The following is a 23,298-nucleotide window of genomic DNA, read 5'->3' as shown; positions in this document are numbered from 1 at the left end:
ATTTTAGAATCAAACATACTAAGTAACCTACTAAAATTTTTCTCTAGCACTAGCAGAGGGGGAAAAAATTAACTTTTAAAGGCAAATAGTTTTGGCCTATTTACTAGGACATTTAACATTAGGTAACAACAGATTTCCCTCTACTGGAAAATGACCCCTTAATAGTTTTTCCCTTCCTGGGGGCAATAATTAGGATTAATATTATGACTGTTCTCTACATAAAATCTAAGGCCGGTCCTTTCCCAAAAAGACAAATGTGCCTTGAATGAAGTAGTGATCACAGGCCATAATGGTCCACCATTCCCATTCCAAGGAGAAAAACAATGCCAGGCTGGGTCCACCAAGCTTGGCTATGGCTGTTCTCAAAGTGCCAAAAATCTGTGGCAGTCTGAGTTGCTTATAATGGAAAATGTTGGGTTTTAACAAAAAAAGGGTAACAGATTAAAAACAACAATAAATATTTAAGAGATTTATTAAAGCATCGTATCTCAAAGATGGAAACACATACAAATTAGAAACATGCAACCATCATCTTCCACAGTCAAGTTAAAATGTTATATATTTTTTGTATTTTTATAGCTGAAAACTTCAGATCTTAAACTGGACTCATTCACCCTGAATATTTAATTCATTCTTCCTGAATGTATCCAGGGCAGCAAATAACCAAAATGCAAACTATTATATAAAGAAAGTGCAAAGTTAAAAAAGAATATGTGTAGAGAATGCCCCTTTCCCACCCACCCCCAATCAAAGGCAAACAATGGCACTTTGCTCTTGCTTAACCTAGATTGTCTTCAAAAACTACTAAAATGTAACATACTTAACAACAACAACAAAATCTGACTTTTAATAGGTATCCAAAAAGCTTGTTAGTGTTTGAAAATAAATGCTTAAACAAAGGAAAATGTACTTTGTATCGAGCCCTGTGTTGCAGCATTCTGTAAAATGAACAAGACAAAAAGCTGGTATAGGGTTTATTGAAAAAAGGCAGAATTTCTTCAGGCAGGTATGTAAGGAGGTGGTGGTTCTTTCTCAGGCATCTTCACTGCCATTTCATAGGTTGGCAAAACATACTGAAGAGAGACAAGAAAAAATTATATTGGACTTAATTCTCCTTTAAATTTCTATCTTAATAATTCAGTTTTCAGATTTAACACCTTAAATAGGGGTATACCAACCCACAGAGGAGAGCTAAAGAAACTGTTAGCTAAGTACACCTGACTCGTCAGGATACCTGACCCTTGAGTAATGAGAACGTTAGGCGTGCCAACATTGCACAGTCAGCCCTCTGTATCTGTGGTTCCACATCTATGGACTAAATGCAGACTGGGTAGTATTGTAGTATTTACTACTGAGAAACATCTACATGTTAGTGGACTCTCTAGTTAAAAGCCATGGTGTCCAAGGGTCAACTATAGTTCTTGGGAGTAGAGATAACTAATAAACTGGAGCTTTACATGCAGGGGATATGATATGTCTGATCCAAGATCACTAGAGAGGGTAACAGAAGAGGAAGGTAAGAAGGGAAGGCAGAGACAATTCTGCTTCTGAACAGACCCTGAGGCCACCAGGATACCCTGACAGGCAGTATGTACTGCCCTCCCCTTGCTCCACTGTGACTGATAAAGCAGCCAGGCCAAGTCACCTCAGGAATGGAGGATCTCAGCGAAGGGCCCGCTGAACCCTGCTACAGGAACCCTCCAGTATGAGGTTGTATTTTATCAGAATCTGTAGTCAAAGCATTAAGCACTTCTATTGCCTGCTCTAAGGTGAAGGGCATACCTAGGTAAAGAGTGGCATTTTTAAGCTAAGTGACTCCAACGTGACAGGCTGATGCTACGTGGGCCATATATACTCTACATGCTGGAAGCCTGGAAGACAGTACAGCAGCAACTAGAGGGTCTGAGAAGGAGGCCTCCCAACAGACTCATGGAACCTACTGCATTCTTCTCCCTACAGGAAAGTCAGCTTCCCCTTTGGATCCTATGAATGTTTTTGGAAAACACCACAAGCTTCAGCTGATGGTATCGTACCCTCAGAAGTTCCAGAAGCCAAGAGCCTGGCATCGCTCATACGGCTGTTCGCTGACTGGTCTCCCCCTCAATATGCAACACCTGGAGACTGATCATGAGTCAAAACCATTGGCCAGATGGAATGAGATGAGCAGTACAGAGTGTCTCCAGCCCACATACCCAGGATTCCAACTGGGAAATGCTGAAACTTGTAGATTTAAGCTACTCGTGCCCTAAACCATAGTTACGGCATTGAAGAGAAAGTCAAGGTTCAGGTTCTTTTGGGAATTCTCAATAATGGCTAGTGAAGCTTTAATATCATAAAAGATCATTCACCTGTGGAGGTGCCTCAAAGGCTGGGTACACAGCAATCTCTGGCATGTTTCTGTTGTTGATGTATTTATAGCAGTTCCAAACACAATTAATCAGATAAGCCTAAAGGAATACAAACAAAACTTACATATACTCGAAACTCAACTGTATTTAAAATTATAGTTTTAATGTGGCTGCACCATGAAGCCACTGGCAGCGGTTGCCTTTTCCTTCTTTCAGGGCTTCCCAGGTGGCTCTACTGGTATAAAACTCGCCCGCCAGTGCAGAAAACATAAGAGATGCAGGCTCAGTCCCTGGGTTGGGACGATCCCCTGGAGAAGGAAATGGCAACCCACTCCAGTATTCTTGTCTGAAAAACTCCATGGACAGAGGAGCCTGGTGGGCTATAGTCCATAGGGTTGAACAGAGTCAGATACAACTGAGCAACTAACTTTATTTATTTTTTAATTTATAAATTTAATTTTAATTTTAATTTACCTGCTGTAAAATTAAGGAGTCTTATAACGCTCTCCCCACATTTTCTCCACAGAGAAGGGAACCGGCATTCACTTGGACCAAGTACAGGCCAGGAGCTTTCCCTATGTGCCCTCACTTAAATGTCACAAGCTTTTACAGAGAAACCCAAGTCTGGGATTCCAAGTCACGTGTGACAACCACTATGCTGCAGAAGGAATTCGATTTCTGAACTTTGGGAATTTTAAGAGATTTTCAATCCCAACCATGAACCATGTCCAAAAACATGATGTTCCTAGACAAGAAGAATCCTGGTTATCTCCAACCACTGCCTGAAAAGAACAGGAGACATTCCCTGGGAGCTCTATCACATTAGAATAAGGAGAGCTGTGAGGAGACATGGCAACAAGAAGGTCTGGAAGGACACTCCCACAGCCCAAATGGCCCCCCTTCCCCACCAAATACTTAAGTCAGCAACTCACCTTAAAAATGATGAACAAGGCAAAGAACACAAGAACAATGAACAGGAGGCAGCTGGAGTCCAATGCCAAGAGGTCATCTTTATAGGGAAAATCAGGCTATAAAAAAAGGCAGGGACAAATAGGCAGAGCAGAAGGGAGTTTTAGAGCCCTCAAGCAGAGTGCCTTGCACATAGGAAGCAATCAATAAATGTTTTTTTGAATGAACAAACAGTAAGTTTGCAGTATGCAAGATGGACTCTCTAAAGCAGGTTTGAATAAAATACCCAAAAGATGCATTTTTGAAATTAATTTTCATTTATCTGGATCCTACACCTCCATCCACCAGACCTTATTTCAGGCCACAGTGTTCCCTACCCCTCCATCCCATAGCATTAACCTTTGCTCACTTCCTGCTGTCATGAGACAGCCCTAGTTTATTATTACAAATAAGATCTTCATGTCTTGATTCCCCAAATACATGGTTTGCTCCTTGAAGAGAAGGATGTTATGTTTATACACCATACATCAACAGTTTGCCTAGAATAGAGTGAAGAATATAGGAAGCACTCACATATTTGCTACAGATGCCTGCAAAGACAGAAGGTACTGTCTTTGACAGTACCAATGAGTACAACTCCAATGACTGCCAAACACAGTTCAATTATTTATTTACTGTTCATACACTCAAAAGTTGAACTACTCCTGAAGTTCTATGATATCCATCTTTAGGGACTTTTAATATTTAATTATCCACATGGTGTAAGAAGATACTCTATTTTCATCTTTTTGGTTTCAATATGGTCAGTAACAGTAGTAATGCCAATTACTTTAAAACACTTAAAAAAAAAATAAAACACAGTAGATTAAATAGAAATAGTACCCAAAAGCTGACTTTGATTTTCAACAAATGAAAAATTTTTTTTAAGTTTTATTAGCATACACACTTACTAACTGATCCAGATATTCCTTGATTCTTGGCAAATAAGTCAGAGAACTGATAGCAACCAGGCAGCTGAGAACAAAGTCAAAAAGCCGGTAACAGAAGAACGGAATCAGCCAACCCACTTGATACTGAAGGGAAAAATAACCACAACATCACATCACATATACGGAATGATTAAGTGCCGTGCAGTAAAGTCAAAACTCCAGAAGAAAAGTATAGAATACTTACAGAAATTGCTCCGTATACCAGCATTGAACTGATTATAAACATAAGAACAGAGACGGCAAAAAGAACACAGGCATTATCTATGAAAACAGAAGCAAAAATCTAATTAAGCTACTTATATAACAAAAAGCAGTTTTGACAAAATGTCATTAAGAAATGAAGCTTAAGAAATTCATGCCTTTGCTCTTTCTTATTTGTTAAACTGCTACGACTCAGGGTCACTCATTTTGGACAGCACGTGAAGCTGGTACTCTGCCAGAGACAGATCTCTGCCCAGGGTCTAAGTTTTGAATATGGGCAAACATAATTACAATGCAATGCGGCAAGTGCTACAACAGAAGCTAAAAACAATTCGTTTTGCCTTTAGCATCAGGGAAAAAATATAAATGAAATAACACAAGTTGAGTCTTGTGAGATAAGCAGGGTTCAACTGGAGCAAAAGGCTGGTATTTGTTTAAACACGGAGTTGTACAGACAACCCCCTCCTTGCTTAAGATAAAATAAATCACCTCAAAGTCAAAGTTCTCCCTCAATGTCCCTTTCCCATCTCAACACCCAAACTCCCTGCGCCGAATCCCTTCACCGTGCCTTCTCTGCTACATCCAGGTCTATTTTCTCCTCTGTTCCTCAATCCGCCCTCGGGTTGCTGCCTTTCTCTACATTAATGCATGTCCACTAAACTTTTTCACAAAGTGCTCATGTGATCTCAAACAAAACAAACCAAAAAGTACCCACACTTGACCTGATGCAAGCTTCTTAGCACTGTAAGTGTCTAAAGCTGATTCTCCGGCTCTGGCTAAATATCAAGAACCTGAAAGGCACTAATAATGATGAATAATTAGACTACCTGCTCAGTGTTCACACACTGGATAAGTGTTATGTATCACTGTGTCACTTGGCAGTACAAACAGTATCAGTAGCTGGCACTGAACTAAGAAGAGCTCTCTCTAAATTTTCCTAGAGGATACAGGACAACTAAACGTTAAAGACTTAAAGAACTTCCCTGCTGCACCACACAATGGCTCTCAAAGGGAAGAATCCAGATATAAAAAAACTTGAAAGCAAAATGTGTAATTCAAACAACTAGCTTTTAAAAACCCATTACTGGAAGACTACAAGTTGATTTAGACTTCGTGAAATACTGAAATAATTTATGTGAAGCTCAAGGTCTTCCACTGGAGCAACAAATAGCAAAACAGAGGAGAGATGGGGTGGTGGGTGCAAAACACATTTAATGCCTGGAACAAGGGATACTCCAGGAGGTGTGAATCAATAAAGCAAGCAAAACATGAGGGGCTCAATGCCCAGAGAAGAACCTCAGATTTGCACCATATTCAGAACCTCCTCTGGGAGGTCCCAAGTATTTACCCATCTCCCAGCTAAGTATAAATAATGATAAATTCCTATTTGAAAAACAGCTTGCATATGCTGTGGAAGTTACTTAGTATAAACTGAGTGTTACAGCCTGTTTGGCTGGTTAAAAATAATTAATCACAAACTTCATTTTTAAATAAATTAGTTATCAGGCCAGTGATCAGAAATTAACTTACCTTTGCAACAGCAGGTCTGTGGAAGGTCAAATTTTACCTTCCAAGAAATACCAACTACTGGATTACCGAGTACAATGTATTTTTATATTTGCTTACATTCACTGGAAGGACTGATGCTAAAGCTGAAACTCCAATACTTTGGCCACTAGATATGAAGAACTGACTCATCTGAAAGACCCTGATGTTGGGAAAGACTGAAGGCGGGAGAAGGGGACAACAGAGGATGAGATGGTTGGATGGCATCACCAACTTGATGGACATGAGTTTTGAGTAAGCTCCGGGAGTTGGTGATGGACAAGGAAGCCTGGCGTGCTGCAGTCCATGGGGTCGCAAAGAGTCGGACATGACTGAGTGACTGAACTGAACTGAGGGCTTCAGTAGAATATGATCAACAAAAATATAATGAATAATGTGATTTTCTCTGCAGCAGCGACAACAGTCAGCCAACACACAATAAACTTGTGACTAAAGAGCCAGTTGCACAGACCTACAAGAATCTCAGTAACCATAAATCTTTTCTACAACTCAATTTTAAGAGCAATATACATGACAAAGGAATATGCTGACATTAGCAGATTCAGTAAAATTTTACAGCCTGGAGTTAAAGTTTATAAATGCCAAAAAAATATCATTATCAGAAGCTAACGTTTATTGTTCTATTCTGGTTTTTAATTAAAAACAGATTTATTCAGAAAAAAAAAATCAAATGCCAGAAGGAATGTTTCCGTATATTCTTGGTATTTCTGTTATCAATTTGACAACAAAATTAAAAGATTATATATGTTTGAAAGTAAAACTAGGATACTCATGTAAAAACAAAACAAAAACACTTTAAAGAACACAATATGAACAACTGTTAGTGTCATCATACTATAATGTATTATGGATGGCCACAAAACTCTACCTGCTGTAAGAAATAGGTTAGGCCTGAGGACAATAATCATTTGAATTAATAACCATTAAAAAAAAAGCCACTTCATTAACAGACCAGAGAAGATCATAATGTGAAAATGTGCAGTTTTTGACAAAAGCTAATCTAAAAATAAAATTAAGATCCTGTAATATTTAAATATAAAACACATGTGAACTGAGAACATTTTTCTGAAGAAACTGTTCACACTAAAAAGTCTGCAGCATAATTTTCTATTCAAATATTAAATTTTTAACATGATTTTTAACATAAAATTAAACTTGCACTTTAGAGAAAGATAAATAATAAAAATACTATTGGGAGTAAATAATTTTAAAAAAGTAATTTCCATGAATGTTCTAGGAATACTCTAAAGTCCAATGTCAACTCTTCATCTAAACAATAAAAATATATTAAGAATTGAGACCCTGAGCAAAACATACCACCAAATATTCAAATAATTCGTATTCTATATTTTACTGTAGGATTCTGTTCCATGAGCAAAACTCCTCTACTACACTTACCAGCTGACCCTCAAAGACTCAGTCTTCTAATCTCTTCTCTCCTCCTCTTTCCACAGTATTTCAATGCAGACAATGCACATTTCTCAGAAATCTCCTAGTAGTCCACTTGATCTCCTGGCTACAAATGCTCAACTTTAATTCTGAGTGTTTTTGAAAAGCCTACAAACACATTTGTGCCTCAGCAAGTATAACAACAATCAATCCTCTACCTAACGTGTGTGTGTGTGTGATTAGCAGGCGAAAGTTTCAACTAAAAACATACCAGCCATTCTCTCAGACGAATAGTAATTGCCAATGACTTCATACTGAATGTTGACAGCTGGCATTGAGTTTGGGTGTGTTACCTCCACAGTCAGCAGAATTGCCATCAACAGGTTGACCACCTATGAAAGACAACATTTTATCAACTATATTATTAATCAGGAAGCAGTCCCCAACACAATCTTTAGACATCTTCTATTTAACTATCATCTTCCCTGAGGTAATAAAGACACAAAATGGGACTACCTGTGAGATAAAATACACAATATGACTTTAAGAATATGTTAAATATTTCATAAAGTATAAACTTAATCATTTCATAGAAAAGATGCTGGACGGATGCTATATTAATAAAACAGAATAAAAAGGCACAACAATGAAAAATGAGAGATCACAAATTGCTCATTTGAGTCACGTATTTATTCATACTCCTATCTCAGAATTTCTGGATTTGAAGCAGCTGATCTATCAGATAAATATAATTTCCATGTCTAGCTATGTAATGATCCATCAGGTAAGTCTAAGGCCTCTCCACAGTATCTCCTGTACAGTAGTAAGGAATTATTTCCTCTTGAGCTACACTCAAATGTTTAAAAAGACTTTGACTACATCACTTAACTTCCGCCTGCTAGTCTTAATTTTATGCTTTGAGATATTTTGTTATCCCTTCTGAATAAGTGCTCCTCTAACACCTCAGTTCAGTTTAGTCGCTCAATCATGTCCAACTCTTTGCGACCCCATGGACTGCAGCACGCCAGGCCTCCCTGTCCATCACAAAATCCCTAAGCTTGCTCAAAGTCACATCTATCGAGTCAGTGATGCCATCCAACCATCTCGTCTGTCCTCCCCTTCCCCTCCTGCCTTCAATCTTTCCCAGAATCAGGTCTTTGCCAGTGAGTCAGTTCTTCAAATCAGGTGGCCAAAGTACTGGGAGTTTCAGCTTCAGCATCAGTCCTTCCAATGAATACCCAGGGCTGATCTCCTCCATAATGGACTGGTTGGATCTCCCTGCAGTCCAAGGGACTCTCAAGAGTCTTCTCCAACACCACAGTTCAAAAACATCAATTCTTTGGCGCTCAGCTTTCTTTACACTCCAACTCTTACATCCATACATGACTACTGGAAAAACCATAGCTTTGACTAGATGGACCTTTGTCAGCAAAGTAATGTCCCTGCTTTTGAATATGCTGTTTACTAGGTTGGTCATAGCTTTTCTTCCAAGGAGCAAGCATCTTTTAGTTTCATGACTGCAGTCACCATCTGCAGTGATTTTGGAGCCCCCCAAAATAAAGCCTCTCACTGTTTCCAATGTTCCCCATCTATTTCCCATGAAGAGATGGGACTGGATGCCACGGTCTTATTTTACTGAATGTTGAGTTTTAAGCCAACTTTGCTCAGTTCAGTTCAGTTCAGTTCAGTCGCTCAGTCGTGTCCGACTATTTGCGACCCCATGAATCACAGCACGCCAGGCCTCCCTGTCCATCACCAACTCCTGGAGTTCACTCAAACTCACGTCCATTGAGTCCGTAATGCCATCCAGCCATCTCATCCTCTGCCATCCCCTTCTCCTCCTGCCCCCAACCCCTCCCAGCATCAGAGTCTTTTCCAATGAGTCAACTCTTCGCATGAGGTGGCCAAAGTACTGGAGCTTCAGCTTTAGCATCATTCCTTCCAAAGAAATCCCAGGACTGATCTCCTTCAGAATGGACTGGTTGGATCTCCTTGCAGTCCAAGGGACTCTCAAGAGTCTTCTCCAACACCACAGCTCAAACGCATCAATTCTTCGGCGCTCAGCCTTCTTCACAGTCCAACTCTCACATCCATACCATGACCACAGGAAAAACCATAGCCTTGACTAGACGGACCTTAGTCAGCAAAGTAATGTCTCTGCTTTTGAATGTACCATCTAGGTTGGTCGTAACTTTTCTTCCAAGGAGCAAGCGTCTTTTAATTTCATGGCTGCAGTCACCATCTGCAGTGATTTTGGAGCCCAAAAAAATAAAGTCTGACACTGTTTCCACTGTTTCCCCATCTATTTCTCATGAAGTGATGGGACCAGATGCCATGATCTTCGTTTTCTGAATGCTGAGCTTTAAGCCAACTTTTTCACTCTCCTCTCACTTTCATCAAGAGGCTTTTTAGCTCCTCTTCACTTTCTGCCATAAGGGTGGTGTCACCTGCGTATCTGAGGTTATTGACATTTCTCCCGGCAATCTTGATTTCAGCTTGTGCTTCTTCCAGTCCAGCGTTTCTCATGATGTACTCTGCATATAAGTTAAATAAGCAGGGTGACAATATACAGCCTTGACGTACTCCTTTTCCTATTGGGAACCAGTCTGTTGTTCCATGTCCAGTTCTAACTGTCGCTTCCTGGTCTGCATACAGATTTCTCAAGAGGCAGGTTAGGTGGTCTGGTATTCCCATCTCTTCCAGAATTTTCCACAGTTTATTGTGATCCACACAGTCAAAGGCTTTGGCATAGTCAATAAAGCAGAAATAGATGTTTTTCTGGAACTCTCTTGCTTTTTCCATGATCCAGAGGATGTTGGCAATTTGATCTCTGGTTCCTCTGCCTTTTCTAAAGCCAGCTTGAACATCAGGAAGTTCACGGTTCATGTACTCCTGAAGCCTGGCTTGGAGAATTTTGAGCATTACTTCACTAGCGTGTGAGATGAGTGCAACTGTGCAGTCGTTTGAGCATTCTTTGGCATTGCCTTTCTTTGGGACTGGAATGAAAACTGACCTTTTCCAGTCTTGTGGCCACTGCTGAGTTTTCCAAATTTGCTGGCATATGGAGTGCAGCACTTTCACAGCATCATCTTTCAGGATTTGAAATAGCTCTACTGGAATTCCATCACCTCCACTAGCTTTGTTCGTAGTGATGCTTTCTAAGGCCCACTTGACTTCACACTCCAAGATGTCTGGCTCTAGATTAGTGATCACACCATGGTGATTATCCGGGTTTTCAATAAAGTCTTTATCTGGTCCAAAGTAACATCTAGAGACTTTGTCAAACATCTTGCTGAAATCCCATCACCGGTACCTGGTAAATTTTCCTAGTCTACCAGGGTGTAACTCCAATTCTAAAAGGAAATTCTTTATGCCTCTAGTTGTTAGTGAATGCCACAATTATCCCAAGAGGCACCACTTCCTTTAAGTGCTCAAAACAACCCTGCTAATGATTTAAAAACTGGAGTAGGCTTCCCTATCTAAAGTCCACAGCATCTGCCTTCCTTCCCTTTGTGAACATGGGATACTTTCAAGGGACATCTGAGCTTCTTTATCAATAGTGTTTTAAACAATCTCTATCATGGAGCTCTCTCCTGTCCACCCTGAATGATAAATAAGTTTATCACCTAAAGGCATTTCACATTTTCGAAGACAAGCAGCCCAAGTTTTTAAAATAAGATAAACGTTACAATACCTAATTCGGAATCAACTGCGATTTCTAAAGATACACTATAAATCAAGTAAATTTACATATATTATTTGACTTTACTCTTCACAACAACCTTGTGAAGAAAGTATGACTTATGCTCATTTGCTGACGGTTAAACTAAGGTTCAGCAAAGTGAAATATCATGTGTTAAGCTCACTGAGGTGCTAACAGGATAGAGCTAGGACACACTCTGGTTCTTTTAAAAACATCTTCCTTCTTACTACTACAGGATCACTTATAACCATTCCTAAGCAACTCTTGTTTTGAGATCTTTCCAAAATAAACCATTATCTAAGGCTACAAAATGTTTGTTACTCTCTAAATACATGCCTTTTCCTTGCACTGCTCAAAAGCAAGGTATTTCATCCTTCAACACTTGAAAGATCTTATAAGAGACAATTCATATTTTCAAGGTGACTCCCCAGTTGATGGCGGATATTTTAACTGCCCATTTTTACTGCAGTGGGGTTTTGGGAGAGGGTAGGTGGTTTATGAGCTAATACAATTAGATGAATTAACTATTGAACAGATATCTCTACTAAGACACTGTATACTCTGTGCACGGAAATCAGTTCAAAATCAATTCAGCAAACCCTTCTTTACTAAGCACAATACTGTCATAGTTTAAAAGCTCTGTACAGGAAAGAAAAATATTTATGTGAAAAATAAAATGCAAACTCAATTACTAAATGAAGGAAATGACACATCAAAAAATATTCAGGAGTTGATTTTTCCTTTCTTAAACATTTGCATCACATGTAGGATTTATAAAAATCTTTTCTTCTCTTTCATGGGTAAGTCACAGACTCACCCACTATTATCTTCTAGTATTAGTGACACTTCAAGATTCTTTTCATTGTGAGTCATTCTCTGAACATTAAACAAAATAAATCACAGGTCTAATCAAAAGAAGCAAGGAAATGATAAATTTCAGCACTATTTCATTACAAGCTCAAATGATTTTTCAACTCTTCACTGATTAATTGTATTTCATTAGCACCTCAATGTAACATTTTAAAGCACTCATCTGGAAAACTCATCCTGTGATCTTATCTTCACCCCTGAGCACCTATCCTATGCTCATAGACTCCATTCTATTTACTTTTGATTACCATTGGTATTTCTAAGTTCCATGCAGCACTTTTCAAACATACGTAAGATTAACTCTGTGATCTTGTAATACAAAATCTGAAGAAAGCAACTACATACAAACAACTCCAGCATATTTATTCCTGATTCATTTTTCCCTTTTACTGCATTCAGGAAAGAAAATTAGCAAAAATGTAATTAAAATAATGATTGACTTCTAAAGCTAGTCACACGGGAGGTACAGAATGCAGCAAATATGCACATATGTCAACAGCCTGGGCAATGGACACATCCATGCAGAAGGGGCACTGCATTTACTGGGATAAACAGTATGGTTTGCGTTATAAGCCTTTTGCACACTTCATATAAGTAAACAAACAATAACAAAGAACAGACGTGTCACATTTCAATTGTTTCAAAGGAACAGGATCAGATCCTTGGAAGCACTCACTCAGCCTCAGGAGAGTAATTCCTCTTTGCTTCTCATTTCACAGCCACACCCATCCTAGAAGATTCCTGAGGACTGGTTTTCGTTTATTTTTTTTAAATCCTTATTCTTTAGTTTTCCCATAGCATATTCTGCCACAACCCAACTTCTGCTCAGACTATAATTAGAACAATGTCTTAGGGCATCTTGATAAGGGTCTCAGGCAAGTCAGCAGACAGCTGTCATCAGATAGACCAAAACTGACTGTCTTTAAAAACGCTGTTAAATGTATATGTAGTTAAATGTACACATACAGTTGTTTACCCTTTTGTGCAGTTACAAATGAGATATTCCTACTATTTTTGGAGGAGACAATTCATTTAACAATAGTCTAATGAATACTTCAAACGCTGTAATAAGTTACTATTACACACACATTTTATAGAGAAAGGCATAGCATCTTTCTCCCTCAAAGAGGATATCATGTTGTAGGGAGAAAAATTCAAATGTGTAATTAGTATTTTTAATAAGTACACACAAGAGGTATGCAGTAATTCTTCCAAATAAACAGTGAGGAAACCAGCTTCTTCTGGCTGGGAAGCAAGGAAGCTTCGCCAAGAAAACTGAACTATTACAAAACTAACTGGAATTGGCAAAATGGCTGTTAGTAGTTGAAGTTGTGTAAGTAACAGAAAGGCTTTTATACTATTTCACTATTTTTGTATATTTGAGATTTCTGTCGATGAAGTTTTTAAAAAGTGTTTAGGGAAACATACTAACTCTGAAATATAAAAAACCCATACTGATTTAAAGGAGTCAGGAGTGAGGACTGGGAAGGAATACAGCTTGAGGAGCCTGTCTTCACTTCTTCCCTAGCTACCTCACTTATAGACTGTTTATGGTGAAGACATTCATAAAAAATTAGCCATATATTATTACACCTTTCCAAGACCTACAGTTTTAACCAGTGCTCTAAATGCCTTCTTGTAGTACACCATCAACCATGAAGGAGGACACTGCTGCTGTAGACTTTAAAGCTCATTTTCAACCATTCAATAAACATCTGAACTTCTATCTCCTTAGATTGCCAGGATCCCAAAGCCACACTTTTGAACATCACCAACAATACTGTAATCAACAAAACCAATGGCCTTTTCCAACCTAAGAAAATGTTTAAAAATCATCTGGCTTCAAATTTTTCACTAAATGATAGAAAAAACAATTTATGAATGTCAGACTTTAATCTGGAACTCATTCTCAAATTCCCTATTATTTAAACTAGGTATTAAGCCAGACATGCTTCTTTAAATCTAAATGCCAAAGGCTAGCACTTCAGGGCTGGTACATATAGTAACTGGCTCTGGCTTCTCAGTGTCTTCTGCACTATTTACTACCATATAATTTACCCTTTGGCACACAGCGTGCAATCACCTAACATGACCTCAGCAGCAGCAGATGCTAGAAAGCAGTGACACTGTATCCAATAGAAAGTTATTGCCACAGCATCTGCAACCAGCAGGAGCTTGAGGACTGCACCCCCAGGTTCTAAACAGCACAGGGCAACCTCAAGGAGAATCATAAATATTCTCCCACCTGGAATACAGGAAGAAGAGTAAAGGTACTTGGATTTCACTCACTCCCATATCATTTCTCTTAGTAAAGAAGCTTCTGGGAAAAAAAAAAAAAAGAGTGCTCTGTTTGGACAAGTCCTCTTTGTGTCTTGGTGGTCTTGGTTTTTAAATGTTGTCTCCCCAGCTAGGCAGAAATTATGTCTTTACGTTGCCAGGATCCCGAAGCCACAGTTTTGAACGTCACCAGCAATACTATAATCAACAAAACCAACGGCCTTTTCCAATCCTTAACCTAATTTGAATCTGTTATTACTGATTAGCTTCTCGTTCCTTGACACTGCACTTTCAGATCTTTGCTCCAAACTTCATTGCAATGCCATCAGTATCTTAAGGGCAGATGCCACGATCAAGACAAGAAAACACTTGAGAGCCTCTGTGTAGCAGCTGATAGGAAGACAAAAGATGAATCACACGCATCCCTGTAGTTTCGTATGTGCACCACAGCCATTTGCACTGTAGATGAGCAACATATCTCTTAAAGCAGATGAACTGATGTAAGCAGCATATTATATTCCATGAACTAGAAAAATTCATGCAAAGAAAGAATAGTTTATGGCATCTTTTTATGAGACTAAAGCATGGAAAAACGGAGCTCCATGCAAAATGTTTTCACATCAAGTCCTTCCAGTGGGAAACAGATGTAAAACTCCCTGTTCCCTATTTTGAGAGAATAAATGCCCTTACTAAAATCCTTCTTCTCTGCATTTTGAGTTTCATGGTTTGTAACTCCCACTTTTGCTTGCTATTTCTTTCTTTTTTATGAACTGAGTCCACAGCATCAAAAAAAATACCTGCCTTGGAAAGAAACACAGCCAATTACATTCAGATGGCTGAAACTGAGATGGTGCTTACTTTCTTTTCAAGGAGTTAGAAATCCTTTGTTCTGTGAATGGAGGGAAAGATCTGAGAAGAAACAGGAAGATTAAGTTTGCATGGAAGAGTCCCAGGTTGCTGGACTCTCTTTCAATTAAGTAAAAGGGAAGGTCAACTTCCAGGGATGAGGGTTGAATAAGAGGCTTGAGGACCCTAAAGATCTGAATTATTCATTTAGGGAAGGCAGAGCTAAGGACAAACAAAAGAAACATAAGACCCAGTCCTTTAAAAAAATGAAGAACAAAATTAGAAATATAATGCATGTCCAGTATACAAATCAGTTAAAATACAAAAGGGGTGAGGGTCTTTGTGGGGAAAGGTGATATAATCATAGCAATGCTTCTGAAGATAAAAGTAGAAGAAATATTAAAATAAGCTTAAAAACAAACAAGCCTACCCATTCAAGTTTTGTTTTTAATGAAGTAATTCAAGTACATTAATGAAGCAAGATGGTAAAAAAAAAAAAAACATGTAAATAAGGAATAAGGTGGAGTTCAGGTCCCCTGTGCGTGGGCATGAAACTGTATCTGCCTAACTGAAGATGATTCTCATCTGCTGCTTACCAAACAGTAATAATTTCGATGGAAACTCTGGGTTCGGAAGAAATGAGAACAGAGAAAGGCAAACAAAAAAACAAAAAAAAAATCTATGATAAAGCTCTTCCTTTTTTGCAGTTCACAAAGTTATCAGAAACTGCATTACCACTAATACCACAACCTCTCAAAACAAAAACAAAAATTTTTTAAATCACAAAGTCATTAGCAAAGATGACCAAGCCGACAATATGAGTAGTTTTTCAAAACTTCTGTGAAGTCATCATAACCCCAGACTACCTAAACGGAATCATATATTTACAAATCATAAATGAGCTTCAATGAAAACGGATAGTAGTGGAGATGGTGCTAAGGAATCACAAAGGCATTATTAGTGAACCACCAATCAGTAACACTGTCAACCTGGTTACGACACAGAATTACACAAATCCTGGCCCCCGCCGGGAACGTTAGCAAGTTACCAAAACACAGCAGGTTCTAGACAAAGGTCTCAAAACCCTGCATGGGTCTGTGGTGAAAAGCGTCTCACCAGCGGGCAGGAGAAAACCTACTGCGTTAGGAAAAAGGTAGATAGTAAGAAAATCCTGGCCAAAGGTATTACCTCCAAGAGAATTTCCAGACTCACAACAGAGACCTGTCTGCCTACATCCCAAACACACTGTAACAAATAAGCTCCAGAAACAAGAGACAACTGTATTAAACTGGATCTCTTGCCTTCCCTTCAGGTAAAACAATAATGTTTAAAACTAGGCTGCATCTCGGAAGGTGCGCTCCTAATTCTTTCCTTAGAGGGGGTAAAAAAAAAATAAATCCCAGGAAGCACTGACGGACGGTGGGGCGGGGGGGGAAGCGGGGGTCAGTTCCTTCGGATCACGAAAGCACACATAATGATCCCGCAGCCTGGTCATTTCCAGAACTGACCACACCAAAGTCGAGCTCTCTCCTCCCGCAGCCCCCCTCCACCCCAGGCCGCAACGCCTGTGCCTTCCCCAACTCCACTTTTCTCCTCATTCTCGCCTAAAAAAAAAACCCCAACAATTTCCCCGGTCCCTCCCACCCCCACTCCGATTCCCAGACACAAGTCTCCCCGCTTCAAAGTTAAGAGGCCACTAAAAAGAAGGTCTCCGAGGCCTTCCCGCCCTATCCCCTCCCAGTGGATCCTCCCGTTCGAATATGAGTCCCTCCCGCTTCCCGCTCCAGCGTATCCTCCCCCGACCATGGCCCCTTCCCTCCGTCCTCGCCCGCCCTTACCATGTACCAGGTCCCCAGGATGATCGTCCCGGTGCGGACATGGCAACAGCCGCAGCACCGGGTGCTGTAGAACCGGTCGCTGCGGCTCCGCTTGAAAGTCATGGACACCATCGGGAACCTCGAAGGCCTCTTTCTTGGCCGGGCCCCTAACAAACGCCTTCAGCCCAGCGGTTGAAGACAGAGAGCGCCGTCACTGAGCCCAAACCAAACGACGCGTCTTCAAGACCGCCCCCTGCCCGGGGCCCCAAGCCAAGAGCCTTTGCACCTGCGCACTGAGGACAAAGCGCTGTTCCCGCGAGAGCTCAATTTACCCTTTTCCTCCGCCTTCCTTGCACTCAGGCCAATGGAAGAACTGGAAGCTAGGCGGAAGCGGGTTTTGATTGGAAAAGCCTGGAGATTGACAGGATCTCACACCCAATCAGAGCCGCAACTCACCTAGGCGCTAATAGATTCCCCTCCTCTTACTAGATGGCGAGGGCTGGTTACTGGGCCTAGGGTAGTTCGAGTTGGAGGGGGAGTCTGGTAGTTCACTCTCCCCAAAGTGAAAGCGAGGAGGTGAGAGGCATTTAATGGGAAAAAATAAGTCTAGATGGGAGTGGGTGGCAGAAACCGGGCAGGGAGGACTTGTCTGAGTGAATCTGCCACGTACTGCTCGAACGCATCACGGGACCGCCACTGCTCACGTGACCTTTGCGTCATAGCTCAATTATTGGGCTGGCCAGGAGCGGCGCCAGTGGAGAAGTGGGCGGGGCTAACCCCTGCTCTTGGGCCCTCCTGGCTGCGTAAAGTGCACTTTTTAGAGAGATCAAATGTTAGCCTTCTCCTTTGTCTCTCTCCGACACCTCTTTGTTGGGAGCCAGGCAGAGAAGAAAAGAATTGAGGAAAACATAAGGCGGAACTGTTTAGCTGCTGGGTGTTTACAGATAGAGTGACTTTTATAAGGAAAAATTGTGAAACATAATGAAATGGACTGAGGTTCCTGGGTGTCTTCCATGAAAAACAAGCCATGGTCTGGCTCACCTTTCTGGGCATTCTGAATCTAGGGGAGCGCTCCATTTTTGTGCAGTCAAGTATGGCCAGAGAGCGTAATTGTCATTTAAGTAAACAGAGGCTATTGTGGTGGTCAAGTGTGGCCCTCAAACCAAGTGTGGCCCTCAAACCAAGTGTGGCCTTTGCAGCCACAACCAGTGATGCAGGATTCAGGATGGATGAAAATAGGCTATTGGGCCTAGATGCAAGGGAGTAGTTTTAATAAGTCCAGACTCTTGCATCTTCCCATACATGGAAAAACACTTAATTCATTGGCCTAGGCTATCTGGTCTATCTTTAACTAGCAGTAATCTTTTGGTGTTCTGCTATCTGTGGTTCCCCCCCACCCCCAAAACTCCTGTGTATCTTGGCTCCTCCGTTTGCATCTTTGGAAAAGGCCCTCAGAGCTATCTGAGAGAATGTCTCCTGGGCTTCAATCCTCAGCTAAGTCCAACAAATAAAAGATAATTCTCAGCTTTTAGGTTGTGTGTTTTTTTCAAGCAACATCTATTCAACTCTAAATGCAGTTAACTGATAGCAACAGGAAATACTCTGGTCCTTTAAACTTCATATTGAATCCCTCTCCTTGGAAAAAGCCATTTTGCAGATATTTTGTATATTCATTTCCCAATCCTGATTTGAATGATATAAATGGGTACTTTACATTGTCCATTAAACTGACTCTATAAGATTTCACTGGTCCCCTCATTAATGAGTAAATAAAATTTTTTACACTGTTCATTTTTTATCTGTATGAGACTTATGACTTTTATCTTTTTATGAAAAGATGTTTTATTCTTCGGAAAATACACACTTCCTTTTAGGAAACAGAAATGCCTTCCCCTCTGCCTTTCTTAGCTGAAAACCACAGTGAATTTAGTGTAAAGTTTATTACATTGGCAAGGTTTCAATGAACACTGCCTGAAATTATTTATAGATTTGTTGATTATTTATTTCCCTCACTAAATATAAGTTCTAGAAGAGCAGAGGCTTGTTTACTTCTGCAACGCTGAGAGCATTGTCTGCAGACAATTATCCTACTTTGGATAATACTCTCAAACTCTTGGAGGCCATAGTAAAGCCAAGCTACAGTGAAGAATGGAATGCAGCGGTAGCAATTTAACTCCGAATGAATTATGACATTTCTCCACTTACTAAGGAGTAGACTAATAATAATTCCACATGCTCCAAAAAAAAAAATTCCATAACCCTAACTGTGTTCTATGCATGGATTTAATCACTTTGTTTTCAATCATTTCATCCTTAAAACCAGTGGTCCTCAACTTTTTTGGCACCAGGGACTGGTTTTGTGAAGGAAATAGTTCCACAGAGCAATAGTGCTGGGGTGAGGGAGTGGTTTAGGGATGATTTAAGCGCATATTTATTGTGCACTTTACTTCTATTATTGTTACATGGTGATATATAATGAAATAATTGTACAACTCACCATAATTCAGAATCAGTGGGAGCCCTGTTTCTTTTCCTGCAACTAGATGCTCCCATCTGGGGATAATGGGAGACAGTGACACCCAAAGTGTGTTGCTCAAGTCCAGTCTACTCCATAATCTTGTTCTGGTTGCTGTTACTGCGGATAACCTGGGCTCAGAACGATGCATGCATGCATACTAAGTCATTTCAGTCATGCCCAACTCTGTGTGACTCTATGGACTGTAGCCCACCAGGTTCCTCTGTCCCTGGAATTCTCCAGGCAAGCCTACTGGAGTGCGTTGCCATGCCCTTCTCCAGGGTCAGAAAAACAGAACATTGGAAATGAAAGCAAGTTTTCAGTGAGAAGGCAATAGCAACCCACTCCAGTACGCTTGCCTGGAAAATCCCATAGACGGAGGAGCCTGGTAGGCTGCAGTCCATGGGGCCGCGAAGAGTCGGACACGACTGAGCGACTTCAATTTCACTTTCCACTTTCATGCATTGGAGAAGTAAATGGCAACCCACTCCAGTGTTCTTGCCTGGAGAACACTCTGGGGTCGCACAGAGTCGGACACAAATGAAGCGACTTAGCAGCAGCAGGATATTCCACCTTGACTTTAATCCAGAATGTCTGGAGATTTGAAGTTGTCTCAAACATACTTTTAAGGCCACTGTCATTTGCAATTGCACACAGTTGATCCTTTTCTAGCACAAAGTCGATTCACCTGACATTCACAAGTGGGTCACAGACCCATTCCTTCGCAGTTCAGGGGTCTGTTGAGGCTGAAAAGTAAAGCTCCAATTCTTTGGAATGCTGTGATAGGTCATGCACCAGCTGGGAGAAAGAAGGCCCCTGGCTCAGTGTCTTCCAAAAATCTCTGCTTATGTTTGGAACATGTTAAAAATCCCAACGCTCACTCATCAGCCCTATAATTCCAAATTGGCTTTGAATGCAGCCATTTTATCTGCCAGTTTGAACGCAGTTGTTACTCTTCCCTGAAGTGACAAAATGAGTTTCTTGAGCAGGGTGAATATGTCTCACAAGGGAGCAAGTTTTGCAACCCATTTTGTGTCACTGAAATGTGCTGCCAGTGGTGACTGTTTTTCTAAAAGAAATCTCTGAATTAGCCTTTGTCACTCAAAAACTCTGGCCGGTGATCTACATTTAGAAAGCTCTCTCACTTCTCTGTGTCAGAGAAGACGTGTGTACTCTGCATCCATCTCCTCACAGAGCTGTATGAACAGACATGAGTTAAGGGTATGTATTGTTTTATTATTTTATTTATTTACTTTTGGCTGTGCTGGGTCATTGTTGCTGCGCAGGCTGTTCTCTAGTTGCGGGAAGCCTGGGCTACTCTAGTTTTGGTGCTCCGGCTTCTCATTGTAGTGGCTTCTCTTGTTGTGGAGCGCAGACTCTAGGGCATGCTAGCTTCTGTAGTTGTGATTCCCAGGCTCTAGAGCACAGGCTCAATAGTTGTGGGCACGGGCTTAGTCACTCCGTGGCCTGTGGTATCCTCCCGGACAAGGGATCGAACCTGTGTCTCCTGCACTGGCAGGCAGATTCTTTACCACTGAGCCACCAGGGAAACCCAAGTGCATATACTCTAATGTGGTTGATAATGTTAACCACATCCTGCAAAAAGTTGTTAAGTTCAGGTGACATTTTATGGCTAGCTAGTATTTCTCTGTGGATGACACAGTGTGCACTCATATTCAGAAGTGACCTCTTTGAAGCACGTAGTGAACCCAGAAAGCCATCCAGTCACAGCCAGCGCTCCATCTGCTCCAACACAAAATGAACAGTGCAGTTTTCCTGATAGGTAATCATTCAAAGACTTGAATAGTTCTGCAGCTGTAGGGTTGGTGGCAACAAAAGCCCACATATTTTCATGCACATTCTCTTGAAAAATATGTTGTACAAAAACAAGTATTGTTGCCTTCTTATCAACACCTGTAGACTCATTAACCTGGATTCCATACCACAGTGACTCGTTAATCCCAACAATTGTGCCTCAGTGTCCTCTGCTATGTCATCAATTCATCTAGCTATGTGTGCACTCTCAGTCATCCCGACTCTCTACAACTCCATGGACTGTAGCTCGCCAGGCTCCTTTGTTCATGGGATTCTCCAGGCAAGAATGCTGGAGTGGACTGCCATTCCCTTCTCCAAGGGGTCTTCCCCACCCAGGGATCAAACCCAGCTCTCCTGCATTGCAGGCAGATTCTTTAGCATCCGAGCCACCAGGGAAGCAACTGCAGTATCTCCCAGAAGTTCACAACAAACGTCCTTAGCAGCAGGCAGGATTAGCTTTTCACCAGTAGTAAAAGGTTTCTTAGTTTTAGCCATATGGTTCGCCACTAAGAATGATGCTCTCCATACAGACACATCTGATGAAGTGGTGTGTGTGTGTGTGTGTGTGTGTGTGTCAGTTGCTCAGTCGTGTTTGACTCTTTGCAACCCCACTGACTGTAGTCTGCCAGGCTCCTCTGTCCATGGGATTCTCCAGGCAAGAATACTGGAGTGGATTGCCATTCCCTTCTCCAGAGGATCTTTCCAACTCACATTTTGAACCCTGGTCTCCTGCATTGCAGGTAGATTCTTTACTGTGGTGGCCTTCAATAATTGCTTCTGTTCTTCATGTTCACCTTTTTTTTTTCTTCCTTTCTCTTTTGAAAATCTCCAAAGGCTTGTCTTCTAATACAGTGTACTTGGTCTTCATGTGGCAAAGCAGTTGTGAAGATTTCATGGCTTTATTGCATAGCCGGTCACCACATATTGTATAAAGTGGGCTTAGAGATTGTGAATCACCTGTTGCAATGAAGCCGTAATTTAAGTAGGACTCTTGATATTTTCTTTTAAACTGCAGTTTTCTTTTTGATGGCAGTCTTAGACTCTTCTGCTGTCTCACCATTGGGTCTTTCCCCCTTTACAAAGAACCTCTCTGGCAATGTTTGTCTTTTACTCATTTTGGCTAGGGTTAGCTTATGGGCTTACCAAAACTGTGACTGAGACAAGTGCACAGTGCTGGAAAGAGTCATGGATGGAAGTGGTAAATAAGATAACGGGTGGGCCACACATGGACTAATATAAGTGTCAGATTCTTACTTAAAGCCTGCCAACCACATGCAGCTGTACAATTGAAGTACAGCAACTCATTTTCCACTGTCAAGCCTGCCACCAGATGCAGCTTAATTGTCACTTGCCACTCCCTAATAGGATTTTGATATGAGTCTGCAAGCATCTGATTTATTATGGTCTCTGTGCAGTCAAACCTCTTTGCTAATGGTAATCTGTATTTGCAGTCACTTAGTGCTACTATCTCAGATCCACCTCAGATCATCAGGCTTTAGATTCTCATAAGGAGCGTGCAGCCTAGATCCCTCGCACGTGCAGTTCACAGTAGGGTTTGCGCTCCTATGAGACTCTAACGCCACAGCTGATCTGACAGGAGGCGGAGCTCGGCAGTATTGTGAGATGAAGCTTTGCTCGCTGACGTGTGCACCACTCACCTCCTGCTGTGAGTCCCTGTTGCTAACAGTCCACAGACTGGTACTGGTCCGTGGCCTAGGGGTTTGAGGACCCAACCCTGCCCTCGACTATAAAATAGAAAAGATAATAATACTTTTCTAGTGGAATATCGTGAGGATTTCACGACTTTATTCACATTAAGCCTTTCAACAGGGCCTAGGGTCAGCCGTCAGTGAATATCAGCTAGAGTGGTGGTGGTTTAGTCGCCAAGTCAAGTCCAATTCTTGCGACCCCGTGAACAGTAATGTAGCCCACCAGACTCTTCTGTCCGTGGGATTTCCCAGGCAAGAATACTGGAGTGGATTGCCATTTCCTTCTCCAGGGGATCTTCCTCACCCAGGAATCGAACCAGTGTCTCCTGCATTGCCAGTGGATT

The 23,298-nt window shown here is 41.1% G+C and overlaps 1 protein-coding gene across 1 annotated transcript; it reads right to left on the bottom strand.

The window, feature by feature from the left end:
- Positions 1–456: 456 nt before the first annotated feature.
- On the bottom strand, positions 457–17,195 carry LAPTM4A (lysosomal protein transmembrane 4 alpha). Its single transcript, XM_052648592.1, has 7 exons — positions 16,937–17,195; positions 7,674–7,794; positions 4,431–4,507; positions 4,208–4,330; positions 3,281–3,376; positions 2,349–2,447; positions 457–1,073 (listed from the first exon to the last, which is right to left on the bottom strand). The coding sequence occupies exons 1-7, from the start codon at positions 17,045–17,047 to the stop codon at positions 999–1,001; spliced, it is 702 nt and encodes a 233-aa protein (XP_052504552.1). The 5' UTR covers positions 17,048–17,195; the 3' UTR covers positions 457–998.
- Between the last annotated feature and the right edge of the window lie 6,103 nt (positions 17,196–23,298).

The sequence above is a fragment of the Budorcas taxicolor genome, chromosome 11, assembly GCF_023091745.1.
Source record: "Budorcas taxicolor isolate Tak-1 chromosome 11, Takin1.1, whole genome shotgun sequence".
NCBI lineage: Eukaryota > Metazoa > Chordata > Mammalia > Artiodactyla > Bovidae > Budorcas > Budorcas taxicolor.
The sequence above is the reverse complement of the archived record's forward strand: the minus strand, read 5'-3'. Positions and strand labels throughout refer to the sequence as shown.

Excerpts from the sequence above, each read along its gene's own strand:
- LAPTM4A (XM_052648592.1), bottom strand. The coding sequence starts at position 17,047 with ATGGTGTCCATGACTTTCAAGCGGAGCCGCAGCGACCGGTTCTACAGC. Across the intron at positions 4,508-7,673 it reads TTCGTCTGAGAGAATGGCTG|ATAATGCCTGTGTTCTTTTT; the intron begins GTATGTTTTTAG and ends CTGTTTTCATAG. Across the intron at positions 4,331-4,430 it reads TGGTATACGGAGCAATTTCT|TATCAAGTGGGTTGGCTGAT; the intron begins GTAAGTATTCTA and ends TTTTCCCTTCAG.